Source organism: Mesoplodon bidens (assembly GCF_964165515.1).
Source record: "Mesoplodon bidens genome assembly, chromosome: 8".
In the NCBI taxonomy this organism is placed as follows: Eukaryota; Metazoa; Chordata; class Mammalia; order Artiodactyla; family Ziphiidae; genus Mesoplodon; species Mesoplodon bidens.
This window is the reverse complement of record NC_138165.1, coordinates 17577429-17594640: the sequence shown is the minus strand read 5'-3', so window position 1 is coordinate 17594640 and position 17212 is coordinate 17577429. Positions and strand designations below refer to the sequence as shown.

General features: G+C 38.2%; 1 protein-coding gene across 3 annotated transcripts in view; it reads left to right on the top strand.

The window, feature by feature from the left end:
* Positions 1–16751, top strand: part of PPP1R1C (protein phosphatase 1 regulatory inhibitor subunit 1C) — a gene marked incomplete at both ends in the record, with an annotated part of 124687 nt that extends 107936 nt beyond the window's left edge. For all 3 annotated transcript variants that reach the window (XM_081241857.1, XM_081241856.1, XM_081241855.1), the window contains one exon: positions 16663–16751. In XM_081241857.1, coding sequence (XP_081097983.1) covers positions 16663–16751 — 89 coding nt within the window. The remainder of the gene's footprint in view (positions 1–16662) is intronic.
* Between the last annotated feature and the right edge of the window lie 461 nt (positions 16752–17212).

Below are 17212 nucleotides of genomic sequence, written 5' to 3'. Positions count from 1 at the left end.
CATGTTTGTGGAACACAAGCTCTTCTTAATTTGGAGACTTCATAAGTACAAGAAATAGAAAAAACAATGCTCATTAAGTTTGGATTTTCTTCAAGTATGATGGTTGTGGCTTCTTATGATGATATTTGGTATGTAGCAGAAAAGGTACAAGCTGTTCTGTCTCAACACATACCAATCACACTTATTTGTGTACAGAGTATTAACCTAAGAACAAATATCTAAAAATAATTGGGCTATCATAATAAGTGCCCTAAAATAACTTTGTTAAAAAAAAAACCTGAAAAATTTGATTCAGTAATTGACTCTTCAACAGATGTAATCTGTCTTTCTACATTCTTTTGGCGATTACATTTTCTAGGAAAAAAAGAATCAAGACTAAGTTCATTTGCAATTTTGCAGTAATATTGGTGCAGGAAGTAGTTCAGGAGGAGTAGGACATTTCCATAATTTATGAAAAAAGTACTTCAGAATATTTGAAATTAGTACAGTCGTGGAAAAATATCTGCCTTATTCCTAAGTAGCATCAGCTCTACAAATAGGCAGAGAAAAAGCAGCTGTCTAAATATTATGATGTAAGGAGAAATATAAAGTCCTGATTTTCTGAATCATCTCCATCTATTATTGTCTTTCTTGACACCTGGATTAAAATTGCCATCACTTGAAACTTTCTTTGGACTATGAGAAAAGAAGCCATATTCTTCAGGAAAAAAAAAAAACTGTCAAAATGTTTATCATATTATACTGCAAGGGAATGGAGGTAAATCTTCAATTAGGAATACATTGTGACTAGAAGAATGAGATCTTGGCCCAACAGGAATGAGAAATTGGATGTCATAGTGGGAAAAGAACTACAGTTGACCATTGAACAACATAGGTTTGAACTGCTTAGTTCCACTTACACATGGATTTCTTTTTTCAGTAAATACATACTACTGTTGTCAAACCCAAGTTTGTGTGCCTGACACATGGTAAGGCCAAACAAACCAAAACGCCAGCACTTGGAGTGGAGAAAGGATTATTTATTGCAGGGCCATGCAAGGAGAATAGGATGGCTCATGCTCAAAAGACCTGAACTCCCGGATGGGTTTCAGGGAAGAGATTTTTATAGGCAGGATTTGGAGGGAGGTCTGCAGGGTGTGTGACTTTCCTCTGATTGGCTTGTGGTGAGGTAACAGTGTGGTGTTCCAGAAATCTCAACCATCAGCCTGCTGGTTCCAACCAGCCTGGGGTCCACATTCTTTGCTCAGCCTGAAGTTACCATCCTCCACCTGGGTGGGGGCCTTACTTCCTGTAGAAGAACTCAGAGATATGTATCAAATTGATATGCACGTCCCCCTAGGAGGAACCAGGATCAGGCCCCATGGCTGCACTGCTGTTTCTTTCTGCATTCCCTCACTTTCCTAATCAGTAACTGTTTGAATCTGACCTTTGGGACTCAGGGAAGGTCTAGGAGGCTGAAAGCCTTTGCTTACAAACAAGAAATGGGGGACATGGAAAGGCTTTTATGCTTGGCAGTTCTCTATAGGGCCCTGCTCATTTTCACTAGTGTACTACATGATCTGTGGTTGGTTGAATCCGCAGGTGCAGAATTTGCAAATATAGAGGGCTGACTGTAAAGTTATATGGGGATTTTTGACTCTGTGTGTGTGTGTGTGTGTGTCTGCTGGGAGTGGGGATGGGGGTTGGTCCCCTTAACCTCCGTGTTGTTCAAGGGTCAACTGTAGCGTCAAATTCAGGAATTTTGGGTTCTGATATTGACTTGCCAAGCTATGTTGGGCAACCCATTTAATTATTGGCAGACACAACTTTCTAGCTGTGAAATGGGAATAATAGCAGTAGCCCATTCCATGTTACAGTGTAATGTTGAGAATAGAATGATATATATACTTTTTGCCCTGAAAAATTTAAAAGCGTTGTAATAATATGTTATTACTATTATTACACATGATGATAAAATTAGAATCAGGAGAATAATAGGGGCAACAGAAGGGAGCCCCACTGTAGTTTAGATGGTATTAATGATAAATATTGGTAATATAGGATAAAGGTGCAAAGGAAGGAAAGAGGATGAAGCTTCCAAAGTAATCCTCCAGGCCAAGACAGATTGGATGCCCCACGAAGAGGTTGGGGTAAGTCATGCTTAAACTGAACCTCACTTTTATCTAAAATTAACTATGATCATAGTACAAGGATCAATTAGGTGAGTGGGAAAATATAGATGAACAAAAACAACAAAATAAATGGTATCAAGAATTATAGATTCGGGGCCTCCCTGGTGGCGCAGTGGTTGAGAGTCCGCCTGCCGATGCAGGGGATACGGGTTCGTGCCCCGGTCCGGGAGGATCCCATATGCCGCGGAGCGGCTGGGCCCGTGAGCCATGGCCGCTGGGCCTGCGCGTCCGGAGCCTGTGCTCTGCAACAGGAGAGGCCACAACAGTGAGAGGCCCGCATACCGCAAAAAAAAAAAAAAAAAAAAAAGAATTATAGATTCTGTTTACCTGTATTTTCAAAACCAAATTGAAATAATGATGAGGAGAAGCTCAAGAGCTAATTTTGGGGGGAATTTTAAAAAAGTTTTTCTTTGCTATGTTTTCCTAGAATCTTCAGGAGATTGCTTTTAATGTGTTATGATATCATTTGTGTCAATGTCTGGCATGTCTTCTCCACAATTCACTGAAGTAAGTGTTTACTCTGAGAAAACTGACAAATTTTAAGCATTCTAAAACCTAGGTTGTGACAATTCTGGGCAAAATACTTCTTTTATAATCACTCAAATTCTGTCATCTGGTTATTTACAGATCCACACATTGAGCACTGACCATGAATGCTCAAGGCTTTGTAGTAATGAAATTATTGCCTCAGGAACCAAAGAAAGCATGAAACCAGTTGTGATGATTTTGACCCCTGACCTGAAAGTCTGATATTCATTCTTCAAAAGATGCCTTGCCTGTGGGGAGACAATTACTGTCTTTGTAAAAAAAATGTCCTAAATGTTTTTTATTACTTTAGCTCCAATCATTAGTGTAAGGTTTAGATTTAACTTGAAGGTCACTCCTGAGACATAACGGAATATTTTCCATTTTTGTCTGGTTCTCAGCTCATCATAACTTGCATTCAAAGATGGAGGTATGGGGGGGGGGAAGGAATACCCCAGTTGCCTTTCATTTTCCTTTTCTGTCTTCCATCCCAGAAGGAGATCACAGGGAAGACATAAGAAAGAGAGAATAGACTATTTGGGACACTTTGGGTTTCACATGTCAAAACTCAAATCTAATTAGCTTAGGCAAAAGGGAAATTTGTTGAAAGATTACTTGGTTACTTTATGCTATTAAGGGAAAACAAACTACTAGGAAAGAAAGGAAAGGAAGCTGAGCCTCAGGAAACAAAGAGAATCAAAGTCTGCCATCTCTTCCATTTCCTTTATTTTACCTGTCCATTTCATCCTCCCTATGGTCCACTGCAGACCAGCTATCTCCTTAAGTAGGAAACCTGGCCATCAAGAGCAAACAAGTTTAACATCATACACCATCCATAAATTAAAAACTCTCTTATAATGACTTGGTTTCCGACAGTAAGATCATGGGGGAAGGATTATACTTAACCCAGCATGGGTCAGATACCCCTGGCTTTGGCACAGTGGCCAGAGGACAAGATAATATAAGAAACAGGCAGTGCTGATTGTTACCTGGTGTTTGGAGTGGGGAGAAGAGTGGTTCCTGAAGGAAAGTAAGTGGGGAGAATAGTCATTCCCTATAAGCAGGGGAGAGTAGAGAAAAGACTAAACAATAGACACTCATTATAAAGAACAAATCAGGAATATCTGGGGGATAATGTTACTTGTTGAGAGGTAAATCTTTCTTAGAAACTTAGAAAATTATACCCCTTATTTCCACCCACTTCTAATTATTTTCTGGTAGTACTGTTGGTGAATTTCCAGAACATGCAGCCTCCAATTATAAAAAAGGATTGTGCTCAGAAACTTGATTTGTAAGGGATTTGGAACTGAGAATACATAGAATCAATGCCTTTTTTTTTTTCAGGCCAATTTATAGAAACACAGTCTATGATATTGCTTAAATTATTATACTAACTGTCCATTTCAATCTCACAAAACATCCATTAGAGAATCTTCCTAGAGTGTCCAGCTTCCACATACCATGGAAGACATTTTACCTCTTAGTGGTTTTGCATGGACATCAGGCAGCCAGGTTGTGGTTGGGTAAGAGAAGGCGGGAAGGGAAGTCACCTGGGACTCCCAGGCACCAGCATTTTTGTCACTTCCTGTGTCTGGTGTGGCACAAGGCAGAGAATACAGAATAAAGTCCGAAAAACTGTGTTCTGGATTGAATGATTACTCTTCGCTGTGGAACTTCAGAAAACAGGCCTTGGTTCACATCTTAATATGATGGTGGTGGTGGCAGTGTGTTTGTGTGTGTGTGTGTGTGTGTGTATGTATGTATATATGTTAAGAGGCAGTTGGACTGTCCTTTGAACTCAAGACTGCTTTTTAAAGTTCTTTCGACCCTGTAAGGTCATGCTTCTATGATTGAGAAAAAGCTCTTTTCTCAATCTAGGTCTCTAGGCTAATATAGTTTGTGGGGAGGAGACTAGAAGGGATTAGAACAGGGGTATAGGCTATTCTTCTTCCATGTCCATTGGTTTATATGGCTCCCTTACTAAAGTCTTCTGGAGGATAAAGGGGTCTGGTCATGTTCCTTTCTTGAGGTTCCCTATATTAACAAATGAAGAGATGCCAAAACAGGATTGCAAAAATGATGGAATTGTCAATATTTTCATTTGACAACAAAATTTACAATATGATATAATTGAACTATTCATAATTATAATATTTATAAAAAAAAGAATAAGTCATGGTATGATCCAGGTAGTATGGTCCAGTAATCAGATGTATGTGCGAAGTTTTATGAGTGGTACTTTAAAAAAGTATTGTCAATAAACTTGTCAATAAATATGTCAATAAATATATCTGTTACTGTCTATACGAACATTTGGAGATAATATCAAAAGTCTAAATCATGGCCAGTTTTGCATAAGAGGCCCTAGCCAAATGGCCCCTCTGGTATCTTCTCTGAGAGGCCCAGCTACCTTGTGTTAGCAAATTGGAGACTGTTTCTAGTCAGTGTATCAAGGCAGAAATAATAGTGCTGTTCATTCTCAATAATTTCATTTTATCTCTAAAAATCTGATGGTTACTCTCAGTTTTATATATATATATTTATTTTATTTATATATATAGATAGATAGATAGATAGATAGATAGATAGATTTTTTTTTCCCTCAGAGTAGTGTCTATTATTTGAGGAAGAAATGAAATAAATATCTAAGAAAAGGTAAACAGACTAGATACACAGTAAGTTAAGGGAACAAACTGAAAAAAATTTCAAATAATTTTGGGTGTGCTAAGCCATAAACATACTTTAAGAGAATTTTGCCTCTGAAACAATGAAATTCAACAAGGGTTTTTGAAAAAGCTTACATTAATTTTTATTAATAATTTTAGAATTTTTCTAATACAAAGGTGATTGTAAATTGAATGCAATGTATGTATACTGAAAGTAAGATTGTTTTTGCTTTCAAGAGAAGAATTTGGAAATTCAAAAGCTGTGGTTTTAGGGCAATTAATTTATAATGTCTGAGCGGCGTTGGAGTGTTCTAATTTTGGTATTGAAAAAATTTTCACAAGTAACTGATACTCATGTGTTGAGAAACTGAGTAAATTAGGTAAGTAAATACATATTTTCCCTAATTATTACATTTTAATATTATAGGGCAGAAATAACAGAAAATTACCATTTTAAGCAAAAATGTTATTACTATTATTCCTTCTTCATGTAAAAAATATAAAATGGCTACTCACTATAGAATTTGAGTATGTAATTGCTCCTTTGCATCAAGTATTCTTAATAAAATCAAAATTTGAAAAGAAATAAAAAGAAATAAAAGAAGTGGTATCAGCTCATCCAAGGAGAGTTTGTTAAAGATCTACGTAAAAAGAATAGAGACTGTGATTTTACACGTGGGAGACAAGTAAAACAGACCAACTGTAGGGCAGCAAATCAAAGAAGAAAGTAGGTCAGCGAGCCCCATGGTGATACAATGAATTGCTATTATTTAAAGGGATGGTCAGAGAGTAAAACTGCCTGTGCACAAGAATGACTATGAGAACAATGGTAAATCTGAACAAAAAAAGCAGGGTCAGAGCAAGAGTTGCAAAGCTCAGCGTGTGAACTGCAAGTCCTTGGGTCAGGCGGAGGATAAAACAGAACAATCTCGTCATTCAGAAGCTTCCTGGCAGCCAGGGCCAGCAAGCTGTGTAATGAGAAACAAACTGAGCTGAGGCCCTCCACAGAGAAAAGGGGAGGAAAACAGCCTCAGGATACAGAGAACTGAGCTGATTTTGAGACTGCATGTAACTCTCAACTCATCAGGATTAGCACTTTCCCATAAAAGAAAATTTTAAGTAACAGGAGAATCACTGAGGAGACCAAAATACTTAATCAAATCCATTTACATTACTTATATTGTGAAAGCCATGTACCCAATGGGATTAATTAACTGGTTTGGTGGTCAGAACATTATATACTGGGGAAAGTACCATTTCTCCTTTCCATCTTTAAGATTTACTGCCTATTTTCTTGGACTAGGTGGAGTTTCAGAATCATAATTGCTAAGTGAGTCTAGATTGGTAATCTAAAATACTATAGGAGACTGAGAAGAACAAACTAACTCCAGGCCAAAAATAATCTACCTTTTCTATTTATTATAGGAGATGTGACTTAAAGGGATTGAGCAGAAGTTCATTTATCTGAAAAAAAATTTGGCTACGTTGAAAAGTCTTTATATGTTGAACAGGGAATATTTTTCAAGAAAGTGAGATTGAAGTTAGTCATTTCTTTACTTAAAATGCACTGAGCATCTATAATGTTCAGGCTTTGTTCTGGGCTCTGCTGATCAGTCAGTAAACAAAACAGAGTATTGACTCTGATTTCATGGTGTTGATATTCTAGCAGGAGGCATACCATAACTCCATAAATAAAGACATATGACACCAGGGAGTGATTAATGCTCTAAAGGAAGGAAAAAAATAAGATAAATCACCATAAGTGGACTGAAAGTAAGGGAAAGAAAGAGATGGGATGTTTTAGATGGGACGGTCAGTGGTCTTCTCTGAAATGATGACATCTCAGCAAAGACCTGATTGGCCAACTGAGGTGAAGAAAAAAAAAACATGTGGGTCCCTCAGAAGAAGAGGAATCCAGTAAAGAGAGCAAGGAGGACAGGCCTGAGGCTGTTTGAGGTCTATGTAAAATACCAATGTAGGCAAGCAAGTGAGGGAGGGTTGGAAGGAGATAAGTTCAGAAGGAGACAGAACCTAATCATGAAACATCTTAATGATTATAAGTTTATGGTGAGGCATTTGAATTTCATTCTTAAGATAATGAGAAGTCATCAAAGATTTTCATTGGAGGAATAAAGTAATTTTTTAAAAGATTATTCTGTAAATTTTGGGGGAATTAACTGTAGGGTGGAAGGAGAGAAAGTGGGGAAGCAAGTTAGAAGGCTCTTGAAGTCCTCTAGGTAGAGATTAATGATGGATGGGACTAAGGTGGTAGTACTGGAACTGATGAAAAATGATTAGACTTGGGATACAATTTTGCATGTAGAGCCTTCAAAATTTGGTCATGTATTGGAAGAGGAGTATGAAAGGAACAAGAAGAGGCAAAGAATACACTGGGCCTGAGAATATTCTGTTAACTAAGATGGAAAAGATTTGGAAAAGAGAAGGTTGGTAGGGGCCAGGTGCTTGTTTCTCTTTGTTTGAAGATTGGGGACAGAATCAAGATCATGTTTTGGATATACTAAATTTGGGATGCCTATTAAACACTTAAAAGTCAGAACACAGTTAGGCTGTTGGTTTTATGAACCTGAACTCAGATGAGGGATTGGGACTGATAATATACAATTGGAAATCATCAATTTACACATTATATTTAAAGCAATAGTATTGGATGAGATCACCTAGGAGGTGAGTACAAATAGAGAAAACATTCAATAACCAAGTCCTGGAACTGGCTGGCATGTAGGGTGAGAATGAGAAGGACTGTCTAGCTGAAAAGACCAAGGAGTACTCAATAAGGTAAGTGGAAAAACAGGTGTGTTTGGTCATCTTGAGGTCAAATTAGTGTTTCAACAAAAAGAAGTGACCACTTATGTTAAATGCTGCCAAGATTTTGTCTAAAATGGTGTGAAACTGACCACTGGATTTCCCCAGATGGAGTATGTTGGGGAAACTTGACAAGAACTATTAATGGAGTGATTAACATAGAAGTCTGATTGGAGTATGTTAAGGAGAGGTTATAACGTGACCCAGTCTATTTATTATACTATAATGAGTTTTGCTCTAAAGTTTTCTAAAGAAGAGAGAAGGGGCAGTGACGAGAGGTGGAGTGGAGTCAAGAGACAGTTTCCTGAAATGGAAGAAATTAAAACCTGTTTTTGTGGTTATGGGACTATTTTAGTAGAATGGAAGAAACTGATGATGCAAGAAAGAGAGGTCATAATTTTAGGAGAATTCTTTGAAAGGGTAAGAGATATTGTGAAAACGAGGGGTGGAAAAAATGAGAGGTGAGGCTTATGAGAGGAGGCAGAGATATGGGCATTGATTCAAATATCTTGGTAGATTTGGCCATGCTGTTGTCAATTCATTAATGATTACTTCAATTATCCCTGAAAAAATCAGCTGAGTGTGAAGAGAGTATGGGGTTACTGGAGGTTTGAGGAGTGAAAAATCTTACAGTCTGACAATCTCTGATGCATTTAGACCAGTGATGTTCAAAGTGATTCTTGATACAGGTGGCTGAATTAATACCATAAGGCTGACTGCCCCCCCGACAATCAGTGGGAAAGAGCTTTTATAGGTGGAGGGAAGGGGTTACATGCAGAAATAGCACAGTCATCTCTAACAGTCATCTTGAAATTGGCCATGCGGTGGACTGATCAGTGTCATCTTGATTGTTTGAAGCACAGTTAGTCTTCAGTTCCAGGGTCGGTTTGTTCCCGTTTCTTTGAGGCCAATTCTCAGAATTATGGCAGCTTATGTCATGGCTACAGTCTGATTCATCATGTAGTTAACTTCTTCCACCTGGTGGGGGTTTCAGTATCTACAAGACAGCTCAAAGGATATGGCTCAGAATATTATCTACAGCCCTTGAGGAGAAACTAAAGGTCCTTGACTTTGCTTGATGACTAAACTATTATTATTTGGTCTTGTTTGACTGCTTTCCTTTACTTCTGCATTTTTTTTCACTTCTCTGATTAAACTTATTCTTTGGCTAAGGTTTTTCTACAGGCAAAAGGCAGGCTGAGGAAATGGAGGAAGGACCATAGGGCCCTGCTGCATTTCAAGGCTATGGTAGCCAATAGAGACCATTGTTGCTTCAATAGGAAGGTACTCTCCTTGGAAGACAGAGACTTCTAAAATGCCAGCACAGGACATCCTTCTGTGGACACACTTAAAAAACACAGGCATCATTTGTTCTGTGGCTTTAAATGCAACTCTCCTTTTGTTATTTTATTTTTAGTGCTTTCAAGGCTAACCACGGACTCCTGTTTATTGATGCATTCTTTATTTTAGATATGCTATTGTGTTCAATCAATGGCAGTCAAGTCCGGCAGGTGAGGGAGCCATTCTGTCTCTTTCTAAAGTGAAATTGCCCAACGCTGTTTAGCTCCATTATGTGTAGGCTTAAAAATTTAACTTTACTTCTGAGTTCATGGAATGCATTAGCTTTGAAGAGAAAGGGGGTATTAGAAGGGCACTTAGCTGTAGAGAGCAAAAGAGGCAGTCAGTCTATCAAAGTGATTCTCACCCTAGGCTGAATAGCAGGATCCTTGCCAAATTAAAAAACATATTCTTGCCTGGCTCCAACCTCAGACTTACTGATAAAGATGTGGGCACTTTACATTTTGGTAAGTGAGACTAGATTACTCTCCAAAGATATTCTTTGAATTCACACTTCTAATGATAGCAGGTAAGTATACCTCCTCCCCTATCTTCTCCTCAGCATTTACTGCTAAATCTAGGTTTTACTCTTGGGCAACAGCTTTGGTAAAATATACGATGGGTAAAATATACATAAATATATACTACTTATGAATACATATGAATTCCATATAAACATGCTGCCCCTATTCCCATGTATGATGAAGAGAGAAGCATATTACACATTTATTCTTCTGCAGAGAAATGCTTCTCTAAGTAATGGGTGGTTAAGTGAAATGATCCTGTGTTGATTTGCAGTTTATATTAACTGAACAGTCATCATATTAGAGCAGAGATCAACTGTGCTGTTTATATGTAATTTACTCCAAATGAAGTAGAAAGGGATAGATTTAAGATGAGTTCAGGACATAATGTGTGTTTAGCTTTGGGATGAAATCAATACGTCACTTGATCTCTGTGACCCTCAGTATATTAATGTATAGCTATTTATTATAAATGAATGACAAGAAGATTAAACAAAATACATGTGAAAGCATTTTGGGAAATGCAAAGCACATTTTCAATCAGAGATGGTGGGCCTTTACTGAGGAGACTTGATGTCCCATATTATAGCTTAAATTATAGTCCCTGAGTATATCTAGCATGATTTTTTGGATAAAATTTGAAGGATCAACATACAAGCAACCATTAGAAAAATCATTCTTTTAGGGCCACTGAACTCACTCTTTTGTAAATAGTAGGCTTTCAGAAAACTAATGCTTGTTAAATGTATTTTTCAAATAATTTTCTTATATAGAAATCAGACTTACTGCTTCCCTTAATCTAACCAGTGTATTGCTCAGTCAACGGCTGTCTCAGTCAACGGCTGTCCAAATTACTATCTCCTGAGTTGGAGCTCTTCTTTCCCACATCAGAACTCTCCAAATGCTTTAATTCTACATGTCTTCATTAAATTAACTTCATTTATTTGCATGCCATCACCCCTGGCCTACATCGCCATCTGATTTGTAGTTGTGCCTCTCTCCTGCTCAACACACAGTAGGAACTTCATTATATTTAACTCCTATTGCTTCTTTTTTTTTTTTTTTTTTTTTCCTTTTTGCGGTATGCGGGCCTCTCACTGCTGTGGCCTCTCCCGTTGCGGAGCACAGGCTCCGGATGCGCAGGCCCAGTGGCCATGGCTCACGGGCCCAGCCGCTCCGCGGCATATGGGATCCTCCCAGACCGGGGCACGAACCCGTATCCCCTGTATCGGCAGGCGGACTCTCAACCACTGCGCCACCAGGGAGGCCCTGCTTCTTTTCTAATAACGTGTACGTTATTTGTAACTTGGTTCCATTCTGGGACTGTTGCTGGGCAAAGTTAAATTGTACATCTTCCTGCTTACAAACTCTATTAAAAACACTAACAGCAATGATGACAAAAAAGACTGAAAAGTTACATCTATATCTATTAGTTATAAGTTGAAAGAATTTGATAATGAAAAAAGCCTTATGATCTTGAGTCACCACATTTTCCTTCAGGATTTAACTTTGGAAAAGATCAGTAACAGTGGTGGTAGATTGAGTCCTGGTGGCCCAGGTGAAGAGCCCCCAGTAGGAATTAGGGGCCCAGGTTTGTGTCCCAGCCCAGCCTATGATTGCAGTGTGAATTTAAGCAAGTCACTTTGCCATCTAAAATTGTCCTTTCATCTTTAAAGTGAAGAGATTAGACTAGGATTCATATTCACAACTATTTGTGAGTCAGAGACCTTCTGAGATTCTGCTGAAAACTATGGACCTTCTTCACTGAAGAGGCACAGAAACAAGTATAAATAGAATTCCAAGAGGGTCAGAGGCTCTCAAAATACATCCACAATTCCCCAGAGGACTTTAGAATGATTTCAAACTTCTAATATGTGGTTGAAAAAAAAATGAATCCATTTACATATGCTACTCCCGATGTGAATTGTTTTAAAATGTGGATTTGGGCTACTTAAGTCATTTAAAGTTAGAATTACTTTTTTGTAACTTATAGCACTCAGAGCAAAGCAAAATTTTCAGTAGGAAAGAAGATTTCCTTTGTATATGAATAGCATCTCAGGGTTAGTGAGCTTGTTAGCCTTCCCTGCTACTCAATCCAGGGTTCCTTCTCGCCTGAGATGGAAATTTAGCTTCGACTTGAACACACACAGTGACGGGGAGCTCACTCACATGCTTGCTGCTGGGCAAACATAAAGAGTTTAGAAATTTTCTTTTTTATATTGAGCCATACAAATGTCCCTGACTTAACAATGGTTTGATTTAAGATTTTTTGCCTTTACGATGGTGCAAAAGCAATATGAATTCAGAAGAAACTGTATTTCGAATTTTGAATTTTGATCTTTTCCTGGGCTAGTGACATGCAGTAGGATATGGTGTCGTGATGCCAGGTAGGGCACTGAGCCCAGCTCCCAGGTAGCCACAGGGTAATGAGTGTAAACAACAAATACAGTACACTTACAACCATTCTGTACCCATACTACCATTCTGTTTTTCACTTTCAGTATGGTATCCAATAAATCACATGAGATATGACACACTTTATTATAAAATAAGCCTTGTGTTAGATGATTTTGCCCAACCACAGGTTAACATAAGTGTTCTGAGCACGTTTAAGGTAGGCTAGGCTAAGCTATGATGTCCGGTAGGGTAGGTGTATTAAACGCATTTTCCACTTATGATATCTTCAGTGGGTTTGTTGGGATGTAACCCCATTGTAATCTAGGAAGATCCGTACTCTGCCTTCACCACATGAATGTCAGCTATTGACACTATTGCCGCTCTCAGTCGCCACTTAGATAAATTTTATTTCTTTTTCCAGGCTTTTAGGAATTCAATGGCAGCCTCTTTTGTCCTCTCTTTATTTTGCTAAACAGTGCAGTTTCATATCCAATTCTTCTGGAAAAGATTCATAAAACTGCTTTTAATCTCAATTACTTCCTTCAATGGAACTCTTGAAATGCAGAATCCAGAATCGGGCAGCATAATCCAGAGAAGTCTGAACAACACATGGTTAGAGAGAAGTTTCCTCTCTTAAACTGCTGACTCTCCTGTTAAAAATGCCACCCACACTGCCAAGAGCTCTGTTCCTACAAACAGGTGACTCTGCTGGGTCATGTTGAGATGGTGGTCACCTGAATCCCTAACTATACTCAATCTAGGTTGCCCTCATTCTCTACCTTTTAGAACCAAAATAATCTTCCTAAAAACAAAACTCCCTTTGACCTCTACCTTAATTGCTTGGGCCATCTTTCCAGCTCTTTGGAATACTAGTTTTCCATTCATCATGTCATCTTTTCTTCCAAGTTTCATGTCATCTACAAATGTGATAAACCTGCCTTTTTCCCCTCTGAATTAATCGATAAACATATTGATGTGTGGTTTGTCAAATGTAAGCCTCCCTTTATGGATTAATTATTCATAATTCTTCACTCAGTCACTTTACAACTTCATCCAACTCACATTTAACCTCCTGATCTACAGAATGGAGAAGAGCACGAGTATAACGTTCTGTGCAGGGGCAACGTTTCTTTCTTTTCCTTTCCTTCTTTTACTCAGTCTACTTTCTTTTCCTCAAACTCTATTTTCTTCACTCCCTCATGTATTCATACTGCATATCCTTGTCTTATATCTGGCTCCTTTTCTTGTATGTTCGTTTTGTTATGGAGAAAATAGCCTCTGTGCATTTTGGGGATCCCTCTGCCTTCTGCCCGAGTGCAGGGCTGCCTGTGTCTTTCTTGCTCCAGGAGGCCCTTTGCCACATGCTGGGAATCAGTTCGTGTGCAGGTGAGGTGTTTTCCTGCGTGTTTATTATCATTTGGCAGAAGAGGAGGGTCTGAGAATTTCACCAACACCACCAGAGCAAGTTACTTTCCTCCACCTCCAGAATTACTCAAATATTGAAAGAGGCTTCAAAGAAAATTTAAATACAAGGCATAGGTGTGTTTGGGGATAGGAGGAGGGGTGTGGGGAGAAAAATTATTAGACAGTTCTCACAGACTTCACACACTAATCTCAGCATTTATTGCATCTATAACCAAACAAACATTGCTGAAAGGAAAAAAGAAAAATTCAAAACACAAATTAATCAACCATCCGTTATCCAATGGAAAGATGACGTTAGTGTAAACTGCTTTGGGAACCAAGGAATCTGTGGTCCTGTAGGGAGGTTGGGCAGAACAGCTCTGTGATGTCACCTACTCCTGCCTCATCAAAATCTTTCACCTGGCAATAGTTAATGCCACACTCAAACAAGACCGAGAAAAGCCCATTGCAAGGTTTGCTCAAGTGAGTGACTTTACTTTAAAGAAGGCTTTCTCGTATAACTTTGTGGCCGTTATCATTATAAAATAAATAAGTGAGTAGACCTATAGTCAAGTATGGGAAGTGGATGATTAATGGTTTAATAAGTTGGACATTTGGTTACCATTTTTTTTAATGTTTGACTCCCTCATATAGACAAATCAACGTTGGCATTAAGTTAACCCTAATTTAAGGAAAACTGTCTGAACACAACTTCATTACTCTGTAGTTACTTTGAAGATAAAAGGGATGAGCCCTGGAGGCAGTAGAACCTTTGCAAATCCTGGGAGGTGCAGACAATTTTAGCTCAGGAAAGACTGGCAGGCGGCTGGATGATTACTATGCTTTAATACTTCAGAGGGAATGCCAAGATGGTTTGAACCAAGTTAGTAGGTACTGTAAACCTACAATAAATCCTAGAGATTGATAGGTGAGTCTAGGTTAGCATCCAAAAAGCTAAAGGTGAAAATGAGTTGGGGTCTCCTGACAATGGAACTTTATGCTTCATTCACTCAGTGAGTGAGTCAGTGAGTCAGTCAGTCAGTCAGTATATATTGAGGGATTATGATGTGTCAGAACTTCTTTTAGACCCACACTATCCTTGTAAACTTGAACAAATCATTTATCTTCTTTAAGTCTAGATTTCACCATCCAGGTATTTATCTCGTGGAGTTGTGAGGTTTAGTGACCCAGGTATGTAAGGCTCCAGCAGAGTGACTGATTGGATGCTCATTGAACTCCCTTTCCTTCTTAGCATTTAGACCTCTTTTTCTCCTATGTAATCTATAACATGATGAAATAAGTTCCATTTGTTAACAACAAATTTCTCTCTATGGTGATTGTGAGTGATCTGTGTTTGCAGATGAAATTACAGTATTTAAATATTATTACAACTTCTCAAATATTTTTGCAAGATAATCAACCAAGCCCAGGGGTGTCATTCCTTGCCAAATGGCACTCTGAGGTTGCTGACTGCAATACATGCAAATCCACTCTTTGTTTTTCCTTTTTTTAGTTTCTTTGTTTCATAGTAAACATGAGCAGTGACTTCCTTTCATTTATCAATTCTAACTGCAATGTTTTTCAGTAATATTTAGAAAAATCTCATAAACCAATTTACCTAAATATAAAAATCTATAAACTTTTCCATGTTACGCATCACTATATGCAGAGTGTCAGCTAGTATGATGTTTTAACAGAATAGACCCGAGTGAAATGAAAGATAATTTTGTAATGATTGTAGTAGTCGCCTTATGATTTATACTCCAAATGAGTTAATTTTGAAAAAAATCTGAGTATACATTATTGTGGAACTGCCAAAGACATATACCAAAGTGTCACCTCATTAATTCCATCAATCATGTATGCAATCAATATTAATGAGCACCTACTGTTTGCCAGGCTCTGTGCCTGGGACCCCGAAGTGAAACCCCATAATCCTGACATCAGCAAGTTTGTTCTAATGAGAAAAATATGTAAACAAATACAGTTCTATAAAGTAATTGATACAAGAGAAAGTGATCCTAGAGCAGGGGGAAATATGAGAAAGACCCAGCTAGGTCTACTTGGGGAACTGGGGGAGCCTTCACAGAGGAGGCAAGCTGCTATCAGGATGAGTGGGAGGTTATCAGGTGGGTGAGTAGGAAGAAGCTATTCGGCAGAGAGAATAGAATGAGAAACACATGGAGGCTTGAGGGAGCCTGGAGTGACCTGTAATGTGGAAGAGCAGGTTAGTATTGTTAAAGCATAAATTACTGTGAAAGGGGGAAGCAGGAAAGGCTGGTGGAAATGAGGCCAGATAGGTAGGGAGAGGCCAGATCACATAGCCTATATATCAGGCAAAGGTGTGCCAATGGTTTTCCTCTGTGTAGGTTTTGGGGGAAGTGATTGAAGAATTTTTAATACAAAAGTTTCAGAATCATATCTGTATGTTTTGATTCCTAAAGAAGACTAACAGTATTCTGATTCTTTTGTTGTCTGAAAGTTAAAGAAATGGCACACACACACCTCCTTGCTCCTGAGGAGGAGAAGAGCCTGTGAGCAGATTTTTAGTTAACAGGTTTTTAATAGGCAGTGATGCAATTCTTAATGGAGAAAATTTAATTACTATAAAAGACATTCTGTTTCAAATGGAAATTGGACTGGGTGTGTTTTTATTCCTCAGTGAATTAAAAGGTTTATATAAGATTAGATTGTTGAGATTCTTGGAGAAAACACATATACACCAGTGAAAACGTTCCACTCGTTTTCTTTACCTCTTGCAGCAAAGCAGTGAATCTGACAGAAATAAATTGAGCATAATTTTTATAATTTCAGGGGTTAAGCATATGAAAGGCCAGAATGAATCAGCATTCCCCGAAGAAGAAGAAGGCGTGAACGAGAGAGAAGAGCAGTGGGACCATTAATAACGGGTCTGCAGCAAGAAGTCTTCTTGGGAATAACTGAACTATTAACTTTTCTGAATATCCCATGGAACACCACTGCTTGACTTCCATCTCTGCTCTCCACACTCACAAAGTAGTAATACACGTCCTGGGAAGTACCCCTTGATGGAAATTTAGAACTACCTACAGATCGTTCCATATCACTTACAATTTAAAAATAAGTATTTATTTTACAACAGTGATTTTCTTTTTAACAACATAGAAATTTGCAAACATGTGAGTGTTCTAACTTTAATACTGCCCAGCTTAATCCCTGATGTCCTACTGATAAGATTTGCCTTCTAAAGTCAAATGTAAATAGCATCACTTTAAAAGTAAAAAATAAATATTAAATACATTTAGACATGAGTGTGTGTCTGGGTTTAACTTACAGAGGAATGTTTAATGAAACTTTTAAGATCTGCATTTATCCTGTTGCTGTA